Here is an 18,009-nt window from a genome sequence, read left to right as displayed (position 1 = left end):
CCACTGACCCCTCAAGGAAGATCAGAGATGCTGCTATTTTTAGCAACTCCGTGCCTCTCCTCTCTCCTGCTGAAGATTTCTGTGGAAGTGGAGGAACAGGGCAAGCCTGGAGAGAGAGTCCACAGTCTGGGATGCTCAGAAGTTGAGATCCCTTCCCTCAGTTGCACAAAAACATAGTGACAAAGATAGCCTGGGCTAGTGTGTAGGTGGCACGAGGCAAGTAAAGATCCCTACCTGCTGAAGGAAGAGCCTGGGCTACTTCTGCTCCCTCACCTCACCAAGTCCCCAAAGGCAGAGCTTAACACTCCAGGGACTCTTCCCTAGGTCATTTGGAAGTAAGGTAGATCTGCTGACAGCCCCTGCAGGAGCTGGGAGGGCTGAAGGGATGCTGAAGGGTCAAGAGGCTGAGAGAAGGGAGAATGCTGGTGAAGCTATCCAAGGGCCTCTGATATCATCTTTGCACTTCCTAGAGGGGGTTCAGACCCACGCTGAGGCTCAAGGCTACCCAAAGGCCACACTATCAAGTCATTATCTCCAGACCCAGAAGGAAGAAGCACTCACCCCCATTGCTATTTCCATTGGCCCTGGAAACTAGTCTCAGCTGGGAGAGCACAGAGAAAAGTGCTTTTTGGACCAATGGACCAAAAAGAAAGGCAGCCCCAGCCCCCTCAGAGAGAAGCCTACTTCTGGGTACAGCCTGTCTTTGCTCTCAGGGCCCTTTTGTCCCTGCATCTGTCCTCTGCCTTTACCTCAGACCCCTAGGTCTGCCTCTCAGCTACACTGTCTCCCACGGGTCAGCTCCCTTACCAAGCTTTCTCACCTGTAGGATTGGAGTCATCAGATAGTGCAAGAAGCAAAGGGTGACCCAGAGCCAGAAGACAGCAGGTGCTCAGGAGAGCTCTCAGGGTCCTCTAACCCCACCTGAGGCCCCCCCCATGCATGCACACACCTTTGCACACACACAAGCATGCATGCTCATAACATGTACACATAGAAAACATGCATATGCATATATGTGTGTGTGTGTGTGTGTGTGTGTGTGTGTGTGTGTGTATTCTCATGCCCAATGTTCAGCAAATGTGGACCAAGAGTTAGATATAAGGAAATGGGCTTTGGCGCATACAGGTGACAAATAATAGAGTATAATCCCCCACTGTGCCCACCAGGAGGCTCTTTCAATGCCTAGAGTTGAGCACCAATAATAAAGAAGTTGTAACTGCCTCCTCCCACCGAAAGACTTGTTAAGGACTTGTTAAGAAACCAAGAACCAAGTGCTAAGAAAAAACAGACAGGCCCAGAGAGGGTAGGTCAAGCTCAAAGCTACACCCCATCAGTGTGGTAGAGGTAGAGCTATCCTGGAGCCAAGGCTTTGATAAGGCCCCCAACAGCTAAGAGCAGAGACTCTAGTGACTGCCAATGAAAGAAGTACCTAGAGCCCAATGCTAGAGCGTTGAGAACCAGGGTATCCCAGAGTTCCATGAGCAGAGCTTCTTCCTCAAACGCAGTTCCTGAATAGGCATTTCCCAGATGCAGCAGACAGAAGCATCAGAGAGCAAAGGTGACTGGGGTAGGGAGGTGACTTTGATCCTTATGCATGAGATAAGTCCCTTCATTAGGACCAAGGACTCTTGGACATCGGAGCCAAGTTCCCAGAGGTGAACAAAAGAGCTGGGAATGACCTCAGGGGCCGCTGTCTGAACACTGGGGTTGGGGCTGGGGCAGCAGCCCAGAGATGCTGGGCTGGGACCTAGGAAGGTAGCTGCTCTCCAGCCCTGCAACCTTGTAGCTCTGCTTGCTGTGCTTGTGGCTGTGAGGGGTTATCTAGGGTTAATGTCTAGAGTCGGGGAGTGGGGGCCATGGTTGTTTCTCTCTTGGTCATCCCCCTGTTTCCGAGCTCTGCCTCTGGACTGGCTGAGATGGTTCAGCTCTTGGCTCCACGGAGAACACAGGGTTTCTGGCTCTGCAGACTTCCTGTCTCAGCTGACATTTCCAAGGTTTGCCATTCAGAGAAATACGGTCTTTGCTGCTGATGGTTTGGTAATGACTGGACTGGCTCAGGAGGGCTGTTGACTTGCTCACCCAGCTCAGGGCCATGCCTTTCTGCCCCTCTGCTCTTACCTCTGCCTTGGGACCCGCAGATAGCTTGCTCCTCTGTCTCCTGCCTAACATCCTAGGTAGAAAAGGGGGCTTAGAGTAGCAGATGGATGGAGGAGCTGATGAATAGAACCCTGGGCATGAGTAAAGGAACCCCAGTCTCAGTTGCTACCTAGACCCTGCCTTGTTAGCTGCAGCCCAGTCAAGGTGAAGGATAGATTAGACTGGCAAGGGTAAAAAGAGGGGGGCTCCTCCCACTGCTTCTGTCCTGTGGGGGTAGGGGGGGGGAGCCAATTCAGCAGCCCCTACTTCTCAGGGCAGCGCTCTAAGGCCCCGGCCCCAGGAATCACTAACGGGCAGGCAGGGCTCTGGCCTCCAGGTCCCCAGGGCCAGCAGGCAGACAGGAGGGGGAAACCCAAGGCCGCAGGGGAAGGTGTAGAACGCAGCAGGTGACGCTGTAGCAGAGGCCTCATTAATCACCTCTCCAGCCCCCAGCTCTGCAGTGGCGAGACCATATTAGATTTTAAATTGGAAAGCCTGAGAATGTGGCAGTGAGCAGGGAGCTCCTTCCACCCTGGGCCCCTGAGCACAGCCTTACAGGAGGGAAGGGACAGTGGAGTGAAAAGGCCTAGCCTGGCTGCAGCCCAGAGCAGTGTTGCCTCCCCCTCCCTACCTCCTCAGCGCCTGGCCTGGGGGGCTATAAGACAAACAGCTCTGGGAAAGGTCAAACTAGGGTCCAAGGAGGGGGTAGTAAAATAAGGGGCCATAGCAGCCGTTGTGGGAACAGTATCACCTTCTGCTGTGTCCTAGGGTCTTTGGGGCTTAAGGTTCTAGGGTGTATTATTCATAAACAAGGACAGATAGAAATGACTAGTGGCCTGTGTATGTATTTGTACTTACACACATACATATACATACATACATACATACATATATAACATACCACGCACACACATATTCATGCACATACACACACATACATACATGCATACATACATACACACACACTACACACACACATACACATACTCTCTCTAACACACACACATACGCCACACACACACAACTCTCTCTCTCTCACACACACACACATACACCACACACACACACAACACACATTCTCTCTCACACACACACTCTCTTTCTCTCTCTCACTCACACACACACACACACACCAATGCTACCAGATGGGCATATGTCTATTCCTCATGCACATATACCAACAACAAAGCAGCCACCAGGGCAGTAGCAACGTTGATCCCAAGCTGTAAAACGGCTGATCCCTGATGGCCATTTTCCCTTCGGAAGAAGTCGGATGGTCCATCCGAATTACCCCTCAGCCGCAAAGTCTTCACATGGAAAATGTAAAATACCAATTCCAAACACAAAGAGCAGCCGGCAGTTCTGATGGGGAGATGGCTCTTAGGGAAGTCTGTGACTGGCACAGGGATGCTTGGTGACTATGACTGCCGGGCCCTAGCCCTGCAGCTGAGCAGCTGCTGTTCCAGGACTGCTCCAAGGTGCTCTGCCCTCTGCTGCTCACTGGTCAGTGGGGAAGGAAGGAAAAGCAGACTAGGTGTTCCCACGAGACACATACCTCATTCCTGAGCCCAGCTTGGTTGGACCACAGGAGGCCAAATGTTCCTTCCATAAAGTCAGAATCCTCTTAAACTGCCTCTGCTCCAGCCCTCACAACTGCCCACCGAGTACCTAGCAACCTGGGGCCGGAGAGATGGCTCAGTGTCCGAGTGCACTCGATGCTCTTACAGAGGACTCAGGTTCAGACCCCAGCACCCACATGGTGACTCATAACCATCTGTCACTCTAGTCATAGGGAATCTGATGCCCTCCTCCTGACAATGAGAACACTAGGCAGGCAGATGGTACACATACATGCATGCAGACAAAATACTCATATGTATAAAATAAAGCAAATAAAAATTTTTAAGGCACCCAATAAATAACCTACAGAATACTTGGCCACAGCTAGGAAGCAAATATCATTAGAGAAATGAGGGGTAGCAGGCCCAGCCCTCCAGCAGCCTTCGTGAAAGCCTTAAAGAAGTCTTTGGGTTTTTTATCATCTTACCTTAGTTCTTTGGCCTCTCCGATACTAACTCTCTCAGGACCCTCACCTAAGGTTCCTCCTCCTGAGAGGTAGTGAATATTGTTTGGGAGGGAGGCCAGGCTACCCACCTTACATTTTTTCAGTGTACAGAGTCGCCACTAACATGAAATTAAGTTAGAATATACTACCTCATCCTTACTAGCTCCATTTAGAATGCTCCATGGCCTCACATGACTATGGCTACCTTGTTTTCAACGGTTTGCAATGCTAGGGCTCAAAGCCAGACCCTGTGCATGTGAAGAAAGCATTTTACTTCTAAGCTACATGCCCTCTCCCTGGCTATCATACTGAACACAGACATAAAACCTATCTATTGGGGCTGAAGAGACGGTTCAGCACTTGATGCTCTTACAGAGGACTCCAGATAGGTTTCTATTACCTGCATGACAGCTAACAATTGCCTATTATTCCCGGTCTCAGGGGATCTGATGCCCTCTTCTGGCCTCTATGAGCCTTAAAATCACGGAGGTGCACATATTTATACATAGGCAAACAGATATGTACAAAATTTAAATACATATTTTAGAAATCTTTAGAACATCTTCATTATTGAAAAAATAAAATATTGCAAAAAGTACTGCTTGAGGCCAGACAACCAAAGCGAAACTGATAACCCTGAGAACTGGATTTCCCTGCGCCTGTTCCATCAACTGTCCAGTGGGGTGCTAAAGTTCCTGTCTGATAGAATTCTGTGAGCTGACACTGGTAAAATACTTGTGATGTCACTGAGCGTGTTGTAAAGACGAGATAAACAGTACTCTGGGATATTTCCACACACTGAGTTCCTTATGGCTCACTGTGTCCTCGTGTGTGAGAGCAGACAGCACCCACACACCTGTCTCCATTGTATTGATAGGATGTGCAGGCTTGGTTTGGGGAAATAGCTTGAACATCAGCAACAGGCCTTACCTATAAGGGGCAAGACCATGATGGGGTGACCTGACTCCTGGTCTGTGCCTCAACTTCCCTTGCTGCTCCCTCCACCTGGCAATAAGACTCCAACCTGGAGATATCAAAGGATGTTTGTAGGAGCTCCCGGTCTCTTGGGAGGCAATAAGTGCTCTGTCCCCAGAGGTATAGCCATGGATAATAGACACCAGAGGGCTCCCTCTTTGGAGCAGGTGGGACAGGCATCTTCCTAGTGCCAACACTCTAAACCCGGCCCTACATCTGGTTTACTGTGGAGACCTGGACTGTTTCCTCCTGGGCAAATGAAGGAAGTGTGAGGCGCTCACAGAGGGGACAAGAAATGGAGGGCTGGTGGCTAGCCACTCTGGCTGGGAGATGGTGTCCTTGCTCAGTGGTGGTGGTGGTGGTGGTGGTGGCAGTGGCGCTGGTGGTGACGGTGGCGGTGGTGGTTTGGTTTGGTTAGGTTTTTCAAGACAGGTTTCTTTGTGTGTCCCTGGCTGTGCTAGAACTAGCTCTGTAGACCAGCCTGGTCTCCAACTCACATAGATCCGCCTGCTTCTGTTTCCCAAGTGCTGGGATCAAAGCATGTCTGGCTCCTGCTCACACTCAAAGTCTGGACTTTATTGGCCCAACAGAGGCTGAGCAGGAAAGAGGATGGTGACAAAGTGTGATAGGAAGGTTGGTCACAGGGATGAGGGACCTGCTAGCTTCTGCAGACACTCCCCACCAGTTGCTGAGAGCAGCTGCCCAGCTTTTCCCTGCTGGACCCACCTCTGCCCACCTATGCCGCCTGAGAGCCAGGCTTTGGGGAGCAAAGTGAATCCTGATTGTGCAGACAAGCAGACCTGTGCTTAGGAACTGTGCCCTGAGACGACCCTTCACTAAGCCCAGCACCAGGAACCAACCTTCATGGACAGAGGTATGTGGGGAGAGAGAAGCCTAAGGCTGTATCTTTGCCACAGTGTAGGCTATTCATCTGCTCAGAACCCATCAGGAAGTATCCCCGGAGGTCATCGGACAGCCAGGCAGGAATAGCCATCCGGAGAGGAGACCAGACCTGGACCTGGAAGTATAAGAAGGTATTGACACAAAATGTAGATAGAGACAGCACAGCAGGCAGGTGAATTATATGAACAAACGGGGTATTAGGGAATTCCGGTACCTATTCTGACAAGGAAAATCTCATTTTCTGTGCCCACCTCAAAATGCTGCCCCTCCAGGATGCCACCAAGCCTCCCCCTTCACCACAAGCTGCAGGATTTCCCACACAGATGCCCTAGTATAACAGCATCCAGACTGGAGGGGAGATAGGAGGCCCAGAGCAGCCAACAGAGTTAAGCTGTAGGTTCTAATCCCAGGTCTCTGTGTGCTTATGAATGAATTACTTAACCACTCTGGGCTCCCAGAGTATGTCTGTCTCTTGGGATAATGACACAAATGTCCCTGGATTGATGGGATGCTGAGAGGACAGGCAGGAACGCGTGGATAGCAGTTGTTACCAAGCCCAGCTGTTGGCCCTACATCACAACAGGAAGTGTGTGTCCATTCTGGCTTGTGTATAGCTTTTAGATAACCTGGAGAAAACCACATCCCATCTCTGGGCCTCAGTTTCCTCATATATAGTACGAGGGTGATGTTGTCTTCCTGTCAGTACAGGCAGGCACATAGCATTGAACCTACTGGAAGGCTGGATACTATAGGGGGTGAGTCTGGAGTCAGAAGCTTCTAGAATTAGACAGTAGGCCCTGCCAACTTCTAAGAGGCATAGCTGGACCACTATGTGACAGGCACTGACTCAGGCCAGGGGCACCCATACTCTCTAACACACCGGGCCCCCTTCGCTCCCTCAGACTCTGGGATAATAGGGGTCTGCAGAGCCAGGCCCTCACTAATCCCCTATTAAAACTTGAAAGGGGCCAGGAAACCTCCAGAATAAACTCATTAATTTTTATGGGATAATAAATGGATCCCATTAAATTCTCATTCTTCCAATGCTGGGCCAGCTTAACCTTTAGAACCTAGAGGAGTGGACGCCCTGCTCACCACATCCCCCAGGCTCTCCTGGGCCCCCCATGTTGTCATTCTCTCTCCTCCAGCCTGAGAACTGGTTCTACCCTATGGTGAGAGAGTCCATCTGATCTTGTCTCAGAACCAGAGGGTTTCTCCCCATACTGGGCATAAGCATCTTAGGCCTTCTGCCTCTGAGACATGAGTCCTGGACATGGCTGGGGCCTGCCTATGCTGGGCTTTGAAGTGACAACCCTACCTTTGTAGAAAATGGGGTTGGGGGTGGCAGGTAGAATCTGTGTCTCTGTCAGGAGAGTCCTCCTCCCAGAAGTCAATGCCTTCCTTTCACAGCTAGGGAGACAGTTGGCATATTAGTGAAGCGGTTTTGGAATTAGAACCCAAGGCCTTGTGGTCTAGAAAGATCTAGAGATGTGATGGTGCTGAGAGGAAGTGCTGAGGCCACACTATTGCCTGGGACAGCACGGCCTCCAGCTTCATCACCCACCAGCCTTCTGGTCCTAAGCCTTAGTTTACCTATCTGTAAGACCATAAGACTTAGCAGGAGGTGGAAAGGGCTCCACCCTGAACCAGACCTGCCAGGTTTGGGACCAACGGGCCTCATCTGTAGTACCCCTAACCCACTGGACTTTATGGGGGCGGGGTGGCTGTGAAAACAGAGCAGGGAACTACCAGGCTAGGACTCAGGGGTGGGACTTCTATTCCTAAGAGGGGCCAGGAGGCGGAGCGGGAGAGAATCCACTGGGGAGGCATCCTGAATGGCTCATTAGTGCCGATGAAAGCCTTTTTTCATTTCGTCTAAATACTTTAAACAGGGCTCCCTCCGATGTCTATTTGCATAGCTTAAGAGCTAATGCGGGGGGAGGGCCCATGCTGCAGTGCCCAGGGCTAGGGGTTGCAGGGAATCTCTTTTGCAGTAGGGGATTGAAGAAATCTGAGGAGGGTGTTTTCCAGCCCCAGGTTAGGCTAGCAGCCCCAGCCCCTTGGAGCTCTGCAGGGAGCCACGGGAATTCTTCCCCGCGTCTAGGCACCAGGTGAACTGACTAAGTGTAGATCATAGAAGTGGATCTGGTTGTACCCACAGCTTTGTCCCAGGGACCAACGAGGCTTAGAGGTGACTATCCTCTTTGTGGGTGATGCGGAACTATGCTTTCTTTGTGGATGGCATGCCTCCCGGCCATACGCATGGTCATCCAACAGGGACTGTGGTTTTCCAGAGAGGAGAGACCTCACTCTTAGCTAAATCCTTTCTATCCTAGTGGACTGCCTCCCTGTTATCTCTCTCTCTGCCACCAGGACGTTGGTATCTAGAGAAGTCAGAGACCACTCTTCCTTTTTTTTTTTTTTTTTTTTTTAAGATTTATTTATTTATTATATGTAAGTACACTGTAGCTGTCTTCAGACACTCCAGAGGAGGGCGCCAGATCTCGTTACGGATGGTTGTGAACCACCATGCGGTTGCTGGGATTTGAACTCTGGACCTTCGGAAGAGCAGTCGGGTGCTCTTACCCACTGAGCCATCTCACCAGCCCCCACTCTTCCTTTTTTATCCTTTTCCCTCCTCTTCCTCCTCCTTCTCCCTCCTCCTCCTCTTTTTTTTTTTTTTTTTTTTTTTGGCAAGGTTTCCTTGTCCTGGAAGTAGTTCTGTAGACTAGGCTGGCCTCTAACACACTTCTGCCTCTGCTTCCTGACCTGAGTGCTGGGATTAAAGGTGGAAGCCACCACCACCCAGTCTCTTTTCTCTTCTCTTCTCTTCTCTTCTCTTCTCTTCTCTTCTCTTCTCTTCTCTTCTCTTCTCTTCTCTTCTCTTCTCTTCTCTTCTCTTCTCTCCTCTCCTCTCCTCTCCTCTCCTCTCCTCTCCTCTCCTCTCCTCTCCTCTCCTCTCCTCTCCTCTCCTCTCCTCTCCCCTCCCCTCCCCCCTCCCCTCCCCTTCCCTTCCGTTCCCTTCCCTCCTCCTCCTCCTCCTCCTCCTCCTCTTCCTCCTCCTCCTCCTCCTCTTCTTCTTCTCTCTCTCTCTTTTCTTTTTTCTTTCTTTCTTTCATTAGACTGGTCTCACCACATAGCCCTGACTGTCCTGGAGTCTGTAGACCAGGCTGGCCTGAAATTCACAAGAGATCTGCCTGCCTCTGCCTTACTGGTGCTGGGATTAAATTGTGTAAAAACCTACCCCAGGCAGAGCCGACACCAGAACAGGTCTGTGTGCCTGAACTCTAGTACTATTGAGTAAAGTTGGGTTTCAGGCTCAGCTGTGCTTTGGGAATGGAGTAGGGGCTCTCTTGGTTCCAGCCAAGGCTTCTTCCCAAGGGCCAGGGTCACTTCCAACCTGCAGAGACCTTGAATGAATCCATTCCTCCATGTTTGCTTGTGCATCCTTCCCACAGCCATTTTGAAAGCCGTCAAGACCAGGACCACTCTCCCAGCCTTCTCAGAGCTGACAAAATCATGTATGAACTGAAAGTGGAACCAGCATCCACTGGCCTTTCCTTGGCAGTTAAGGATCTAGGGAGTCTCGTGGGCCACAAGCAGAGTGTGAGTGTCATCTCTTCAGTGACGTGGTTAAAGGAGTGACCATAATCAATAGTGAGCTAGCCAGTCACAGACCGACTCTCAGCTCCAGCACTGGGCAAGTCTTTCCCTTGCCCGGCTGTAGGTTTTACATAACACACGAAAAAGATTCCTCTGTCACCAAGTTGCTGTGTCAATTAAATAATGCAAGCTTGCTGGGATACTGTCACGTGCCTGCAATCCTGGCACTTGGGCTAACGGCCACCCACGACCATGTGGCAAGTACAAGGCCAGCCTGGGCTACATGAGACTCGGGTCTTGAAAAACAAACAAACAAATGAAAAAGCAAAGCAAAACAACAAGAAAAACATCTAGCCCTTGGAAAGGTTAACGCAGGAGGGCTGAAAGCTTAAGGCCATCTTGGGCTACATAGCAAGATTTAATAATAATAATAATAATAATAATAATAATAGAAGGTCTCAGAGGGAACTGGCTCAGCACCTCCTTCTGCTGGTCCCTGTATCACTCTCTGTCCTTGAGTCACTCACTCTCTGAACATTAACCGTAGCCAGGCAAAGAGAAGCCCCTGACTACAACCCTTGGGACCCCAGTGACGTGCTACAGACCCTCAGGCCTCCAACAGTCAACTAGGGTATCTGGAGATACCTCCTACAGACATGGCTTATCTCCTAGAGATTATCTTACCCTCGCTGACAGTGGGTGGCTCCCGCAGGGAACAAGTGGCAGCCGATTTGGGAATCAATTTGCTCGTTTGATATGCTATCTCGATCTCATTTAACCAAGTGCTCGGTCCCCCTAGATAACACAATCAGCTCAATCGACAGTGACGGGAGGTGCCCATTAGCTCCACTCCACTGCCCAGCACCCACCTGACTGCTGGCAGGAGACCGGTGCCAGCTATGGTCACTTCCCGAGGCAGAGGCTCTCTGTTCTCTCTCTCTCTCTCTCTCTCTCTCTCTCTCTCTCTCTCTCTCTCTCCCCCCCCCCCGCCCAAGAGTCCCACAGGTGCCCACTCTGAGAGCCACAGGACACACCTCTTGATAGGCACCCCTGGAAAATGGACTTGGAACAATAGAGTTCCAGGGGGTCCAGCGTGTATGTCATGATGAGAATAGTCACTATTTACCTGGCAAAGACAGAATGACATCTGGAGGGGGTGCATGGAGGGAGAGAAAGTAGCCTTGTCCTAGCATGTCACAAGTGCTAACTCACCACCCCTCCCCCTTGAGCGCCAAGTCACTGATTTAGATGAAAGACACCCAGGATTGTCGGACCATCTGCTCTGGGGGATATAAGCCTGGCTGGGTATCTAGTTTGGACACTGTGATATCAGTGCTTGGCACAAATGCCAGGGCACAGATGGGCTACTTTAGTGGGCATCTCAGGACGGAGCAATTGGTCCAGGTTTTCAAGGCTTTGAATTGCATGTGTCTCATGACCCAGAAGAATGGAGAGCCCTCCAACCTAAACCTGCCTTTCCCACCCCAATTTCCTCCCTCCTCCCATTTGTCTGACACATCAGAGCTGTGATGGTCTCCTGAGCAGAATGTAGCCCATCTGCCTCCTCTTTGTGTCTGCCAATCCATGGGGTGGGTGTGAGCCTGTGGAAAGACAGCCCCAGCAGCAGACGTGTAGTGGAACCGGCCTCCTTGCAAACTCTGCTGTCTCACCCCAGGTAGGCTTTCTTTCTAGATCCTCACAGCAGCCATTTTGAGAGCTGTAGAGATGAGGAATGTCCCCCTCACCTAAGCCTTCTCAGAGTTGACAGGATTCTGTATGAACTGGATATGGAGCCAGAATCTACTGGCCTTTCCTTGGCAGTTAAGGATCTAGGGAGTCTAGTGGGCCACAAGCAGAAGGTGAGTCATCTCTTCAGTGACGTGGTTAAAGGAGTGAACATAATCAATAGCAGAGCAATCTATACTGCTGACAAGAGACAGGAAATAAGTTCCATTTTCTGTAGCCTGACTGGTTGGCAATGGCTGCCTGGATAACTGTTGAGAAGGATTCTCGTGCCTCATGCGACTTTAGCAAGAAATTATCAAAATTGATCAGGGACATATGCTGTGAATGGGTGGGTGGCAGCCCATTCTATCTCCCCCCCCCACGCCCCATTTAATTCCCCATGTAGTAGCCTAAGAAAGCTAAAGGAAGAAGGCATGGTCATGTGTGGGTGTACGCCTATTATCCCAGCATTCAGGAGGTGGGGAATTGTGAGCTTCAGACCACAGGTCTGAAGCCTGGGAAGTGAGACTGTGTCTCAGAATAAAGAAAGGGGGAAGGTAACGAGACAGGCCAAATGGGAAAAGGAGATAAGACTGAAGCTCCATTTTACAGACAAGAAAACTAAGGTTTAAAGGATGTAGGCACTTGGACCGCAGAGAAATGGACCCGAATGCATCTGAAGCCTTACCTGCTTCAGAACTTGGGCTTCCCTGACTCTACTGCTCTAGAAAGACCATAAAAGTCAGGAAGCCGGGCGTGGTGGCGCACGCCTTTAATCCCAGCACTTGGGAGGCAGAGGCAGGCGGATTTCTGAGTTCGAGGCCAGCCTGGTCTACAAAGTGAGTGCCAGGACAGCCAGGGCTATACAGAGAAACCCTGTCTCGAAAAAAACGAAAAAAAAAAAAAAAAGTCAGGAAAGTCAGGTGACATATGCCCTTCAGCCCAGCCAGCGCCTACGAGGCAGAGGCAGGCGGATCTCTGTGAGTAAGGGGGCAGCCTGGTCTACATAGCAAAGTCCAGGAAATCAGGGAAAAAGAGGAGAGAAATCATTCTTGGAGAGGGTAGTGAGCAGGGATTTCATGGGGACTGAGCGAAGAAGCCAAGCATGAGAAAATCTAAAATAAAATTCCAAATATGTGATATGTTTCTTGAAACTAATGACCAGCAGTTTCACTGGGAACAGGACATGAATTTGAATGTCTTGTAATTTCAGCCAGAAAAGTCACTGTTGTGAGAGACATTACTCTTGTTAAAACCCTTGTCTCTTCCAGTTACACAAGGTATTAGACTCTGAACAGGGCACTTCTTTCTTTCTTTCTTTCTTTCTTTCTTTCTTTCTTTCTTTCTTTCTTCTTTAATCTTTTCTCTTAAAAAGGGGTCTCTATGTAGCCCTGGATATCCTACTCATGTAGATCAGGTTTACCCAAAACCTTTTGCCTCCCGCACGCTGGATCCAAAGGTGCAACTGCACCTGGCTTTTTTTTTTTTTTTTTTTCTTTCTTTCTTCTTCTCTTCCTTTTCTTTAGAGACAGGGCCCCATGCATTTCTGGCCTCAAACTCACTATGTAGTTGAAGCTGACCTTGAGTTTCTAATCTTTCTTCTGGGGTTCTTAGTTTATACAGCGCTGGAATTGACAGCACTTCATGCTTGCTAGCGAGGTCACAGGTGCTTAGTTTACACAGAGCCGGAATAGAACCCAGCACCTCGTGCTTGTTAGGCAAGCATTCTCCAAGCTGAGTTACTGTAGCCCCAGCCTTTGCACTTGCTTTCGTGACCCATCTCCTCATTAGTATAATAAGGCCTTTGAGGTGCATTAGAAACGGCAAATATGTATTTGTCGTGTCACGGCTTCCTTACATTCTGTGCTGAGAAGGACTCTGAAGCTGATTCTGGAAACAGCAGGAAATAGTGCAATGATCGATTTGTAATGTCTGTCTTGGTTGCTGGAGGAGAAAGGATAGCTCATGTGCCATCTTTGAAGTATGTGATGTCACCTTGCTTCCAGCTCTAAAATTTTATAGCGCCATGATTCTCAACAATGAGCACACTCTCCAAGGCTCTCTGTCAAAAGCAAGATGGATCTCCTCCTGCCTGCGCTGGGTGGGATGCTGTTCACTGTGGCGTAGCAGGAGAGCCTCTGATCATTCATTCTTATTTCAGGACTCTCCTCAGAGGCTCCGATCACGGGGGAAGGTCAAGCCACGGGCATCAGGGAAATGGATGGGGAGCTGACCGCAGCCCCTACACCTGAGCAGTCAGACCGAGGCGTCCACTTCGTCACCACAGCCCCTACCCTCAAGCTGCTCAACCACCACCCACTTCTGGAAGAATTTCTTCAAGAGGGGCTAGAAAGAGAGGAAGCGCCGCGGCCCGCACTGCCCTTCCAGCCGGACTCACCTACACACTTTACTCCAAGCCCCCTCCCCCGCCTCACCAACCAGGACAACCGCCCCGTCTTTACCAGTCCGACTCCAGCCGTGGCTGCAGCACCCACCCAGCCCCACTCCAGGGAGAAACCTTGGAACCTAGAGTCCGAACCCCCTGAGCTTTCTATCACATCCCCCCTTCCTCCAGGGCCGAGTATGGCGGTGCCCACACTGCTCCCAGAGGACAGACCCAGTACTACACCCCCTAGCCAAGCATGGACTCCAACTCAGGAGGGTCCTGGAGACATGGGCAGACCTTGGGTTCCAGAGGTCATGTCTAAGACCACAGGGCTTGGTGTCGAGGGAACCATTGCCACCTCCACAGCTTCAGGGGATGACGAAGAGACCACCACCACCATCATTACCACTACTGTCACCACAGTTCAGCCACCAGGTCAGCTACCTGCTGGCTGGCAGGGCTGAAAGTGAGGGAGGAGGGCACACCACCATCCCTAAATGCCTCTGTTTTCTGACACTACACCAACCTGCCGGACCTTTTACAACCAAGGGTCAGCCTGTCTAAAGCGTGTGGATTGGAACCAGATAACCCCAAGTTCAAGTTCTGATTCTTCCAACTGTAACACAGCCCTCGGGGTCTTAGTCAGCCTCTCTGAGCCTCAAGTACAAAGTAGTGATCAGAAACCCTGGGGCTGGGGAGATGGCTTAGCAGTTAAGAATACTTGCTGTTCTTGCAGGGAAGCTGGGTTCCTAGCACTGGCATGGCCACTAACAGCCATCTGTAACTCTAGATCCAGTGGATCTAATGCCCTCTTCTGGCCTCAGTGGACACCAGGCACAAAGGTAGTGCACATACATCCATGCAGGCAAAACACTCATCTCACACACACACACACACACACACACACCCCAACTGAACCATTGTGAGAAATGAAATAGGGTTGCATGGTAGCCCTAAGGTGGTCCCATTTTTTTCAACAAATAAACATTCCTAAAGGTCAGATTCAACACGCATGCACACACAGAGAGAGAGAGCTTATTTCAGCTATAGCTGAATCTTCATCTATCCCACCAGAGCTGGTCTTAGCCTCATGTCTCCTCCTGCCTCCCAGGCCCCTGTAGCTGGAATTTCTCAGGCCCAGAGGGCTCTCTGGATTCCCCCACGGCCCCCAGCTCACCCTCTGATGTTGGCCTGGACTGTTTCTACTATATCTCTGTCTACCCTGGATATGGAGTAGAGATCAAGGTGAGTAAGCAGAATCCATCAAGAGGAAAATTATCCTTTCCTAGAAAGGGGTCTACACAGGGAGAGGTGGAAGTGCTTAGGGTACCGGTTGGGTGGGGGTTGCCTAGGGCTTGGAAGATAGACCAATAAGCACGGCTGGATTCTGCCTTATGCACTACCAGCAATAGCTGGGAGGGCTTCAAGGAAGAGCAGTGTGTTCATTCAGCCTCTTCCTTGGGGCTTGGTAAGTGGAGTAGGAGAGAGTTTAAAGAGGGGTTCAGCCCTGGGTGGGCAGAGGATGGGACGGATGTGGGTTCTGCCTCTGAAACTGTGTGGGAGTGGAAACGACACAGGATCACCTGTGAAGACGCTATGGCACTTCAGCCATGTGTACCTGTTCCTCTCTTCATCCCTCCCCAAACATGTCCTCTCCTGTAGCGAGTGCTGGGTCCTGGGATGCAGGAAGATTGACATGGACACACCGTGGTCAGATCTGTCCCTCGTCTCTGGGGCAGCTTATCCTTCCCTTTGGGATTCAAAAGCTGCTGAAAGCCCCAGGCCTGAGTAGAACATCAGTAAGGCTTTCAGCCTCCACAAATTTAGCTTTTGTTGCCCCAAACCTACTTGTCATCCATTATATCCAAGTCAGAAACCCAGAAGAAGGTCACCATGATACAGCGTGGATCGTTCCCCTGAGCAGCAGGGGGGTCCCCTGGTCCTTTTCTCTTAGTCCAACCAGCTCACCCACAAACTCTATCACTGTGACTGCCCCCCAAAACTCTCATACTCCCCTGCTTCTCTTCCTCCGTCACCGCAACCACTGTGTGTGTTGGCCCTCTGGCACCCGCTCATCCCTCCTGGTGATTTAGTAGCCATGGCACACGCTCCCTGTCATCCTCCCTTGCCCACCCAGCCGTCACTTCTCTAAGATGAGAAGGTAATGCTCCTTCCTGTCTCCCGCCCTGCCCCAGGGGGCTCTGGCTCTGCATCTGGGTAGTCCTGCTACTTCTCTGCCTCGTGGCCAGCTCAGCTCCCTCTTTGTTTTGAACAGTTTGCAAGTGATGGAATGGATTATATAGCTTCTTTCTCCCACAAGCCCCACATGCACATAGCAGTCCCTTCCTTCCCCTGGATGGACTGAGGCCCAGCACTGATGTCAGTGTCCCTGGGCCTTCTCAGCTTGTCCTCGAAGTCTTGAACCATCACCTACCATCTTAGCCCTGGCCATCCTCCTTGTTTCCAGCCGTCCACTTTCCTGGATACAATGTGTGATGCTAGAGGGCCTCTTAGAACAGGGATCCACAGGGGCGTGGCGGGGGAGCCACAGACATTTGACCCCTGCCTTAGAGACTACTGTGAGTGGAAAGCAAAGCGTTTCACCTCTCTAAGGGAAGCAGGCAGGGAAGCAGAAAGCCCCAGGAGGGGAGATCCGCAAGTCTGGAAAGCATCACCAAGCTCCCAGCTCACCAACTCTGGGCCTGCTTCCCACTTGTCCCAGCTCAGGCAGCCAGCTGCATGTGTCCCTAAAGGGCACCTCCTGTTTGCCCCTCTGGGGCAGTCAGGTTCGGGTCTCCCAACCAGCTAGGGAGGGAGGTAAGGGCTCTCCTGCCCATATTGGCCTCCCCTCTTTCTTCTGCAACTGCTTATTCCTCTTCTGTCAAGCTCCAGGCCCCTCATTCCAAGCTGACTGGAAGGGCAATTAGGAACAACCACCCCCCTCTCAAGCCATTAGCACTCAGCACTGCTTAATTAAGGTAATTAATGTAAAATCATCACCAAATGAGAGGTGGCACCGGCTGTGGCTCACAGGGTGGAAGGTGCCAGCTGCAGGTGTGAGGAAGGAGATGGGGGGGCAATGCCAGGCTGACTGCCCCACTGCAAACTCGGACTGGTTTTACCCATCCTTCAACTCTGCCACCACAACTAAAATCTTATGCCAGGCCAGGTCCAGTCCTGGTCCCCCCACCCCGGGGTGTACAAGATAATGAGACAAGATGTAATGACCGCTCTGCCTGCCCCTACTCTGGCCCTAGTGGACGTCCAGGCCCTGGGTGCCCACCCCTCAGGTAGCCCTGCATCTGGCACTCACACACTTTCACATTAGAATGCAAAAGTGGTTACCAGGCAACCTTGAGATGAAAGCCACAGCCCTGGACTGCCATCAGGAAACATGGCATGCGCTGGTCCACCCCCTCCTCATCTTCACAGAAGCAGAGTCCTTGAGGACTCTGTGGTCTGAGACAGAATCTGAGGTTGGGGGTCGGGGTAGGGACACAGAGGGACCACAGCCAGCTCTCCACCTACTTTAAGGAAAGAGCAAAAGATGGAACAACAGGATATACGGTTGGGGGGGTATTTCTGACTGCCTCCCCCAGACCTACTTCTCCTGGATACAGCACACAGGCCACTTGGGAATCTATAGAATTACTGATACTATAGACCCATATACCCATTACATAGCCGAGGAGACTGAGGCCTAGACAAGGAAAGGGATTTGCCCAAGATCCTTCAGTTAATCATCCACTAATGATCTTTGATTAGCAGGTTTATTTCACAAACAGAATTTGAGTACCATGTACCAGGTTCTGTACTGAGCACTGAGGACACAGATGCCCCTGTTCCAGGAGGATGGAAATTATAAGCAGTGATCATAGGATGCTCAGCGCAGGTGGGATTGGGGCACGGAAGAACTGTGAAATTCCCGGATCTGGGTGCCTCCCCCAACCTGGAAGGGCTTCCTGGAGATCAACACACTCATTCTGAAGATGTGGGATGACAGGCCAGCAGCTGCCTCCTGGTCTTGGAAGGAGCAGATATGACCGACTTGTCCCCTGGAGGACTTGTCCTCTGGGATGTTTTGAGAAGGCAGTGTAGTGTAGGAGGCAGGGACGAGGGTCAGGAATGGAACTCACCTGCAGGCAACCCCAGTGTGGACCTCCGGTTCACCGGGATCACCAGGGCATGTGGGAATTGGAGCTGGGCAAGGGAGATG

The 18,009-nt window shown here is 51.0% G+C and overlaps 1 protein-coding gene across 3 annotated transcripts in view; it reads left to right on the top strand.

Annotated features, from left to right (window-relative positions):
• The window catches only part of Sez6 (seizure related 6 homolog), a 48,242-nt gene that overhangs the window by 8,663 nt on the left and 21,570 nt on the right, over positions 1-18,009 (top strand). For all 3 annotated transcript variants that reach the window (XM_029483331.2, XM_021176451.2, XM_085829792.1), the window contains exons 2-3: positions 13,569-14,228; positions 14,905-15,038. In XM_029483331.2, coding sequence (XP_029339191.1) covers positions 13,569-14,228; positions 14,905-15,038 — 794 coding nt within the window. The remainder of the gene's footprint in view (positions 1-13,568; positions 14,229-14,904; positions 15,039-18,009) is intronic.

The sequence above is a fragment of the Mus caroli genome, unplaced genomic scaffold, assembly GCF_978045245.1.
Source record: "Mus caroli unplaced genomic scaffold, Mus_caroli_1 scaffold_13, whole genome shotgun sequence".
Taxonomy (NCBI): domain Eukaryota; kingdom Metazoa; phylum Chordata; class Mammalia; order Rodentia; family Muridae; genus Mus; species Mus caroli.
Note: the sequence above shows the minus strand (reverse complement) of the source record. Positions and strands in the feature narration are given on the sequence as shown.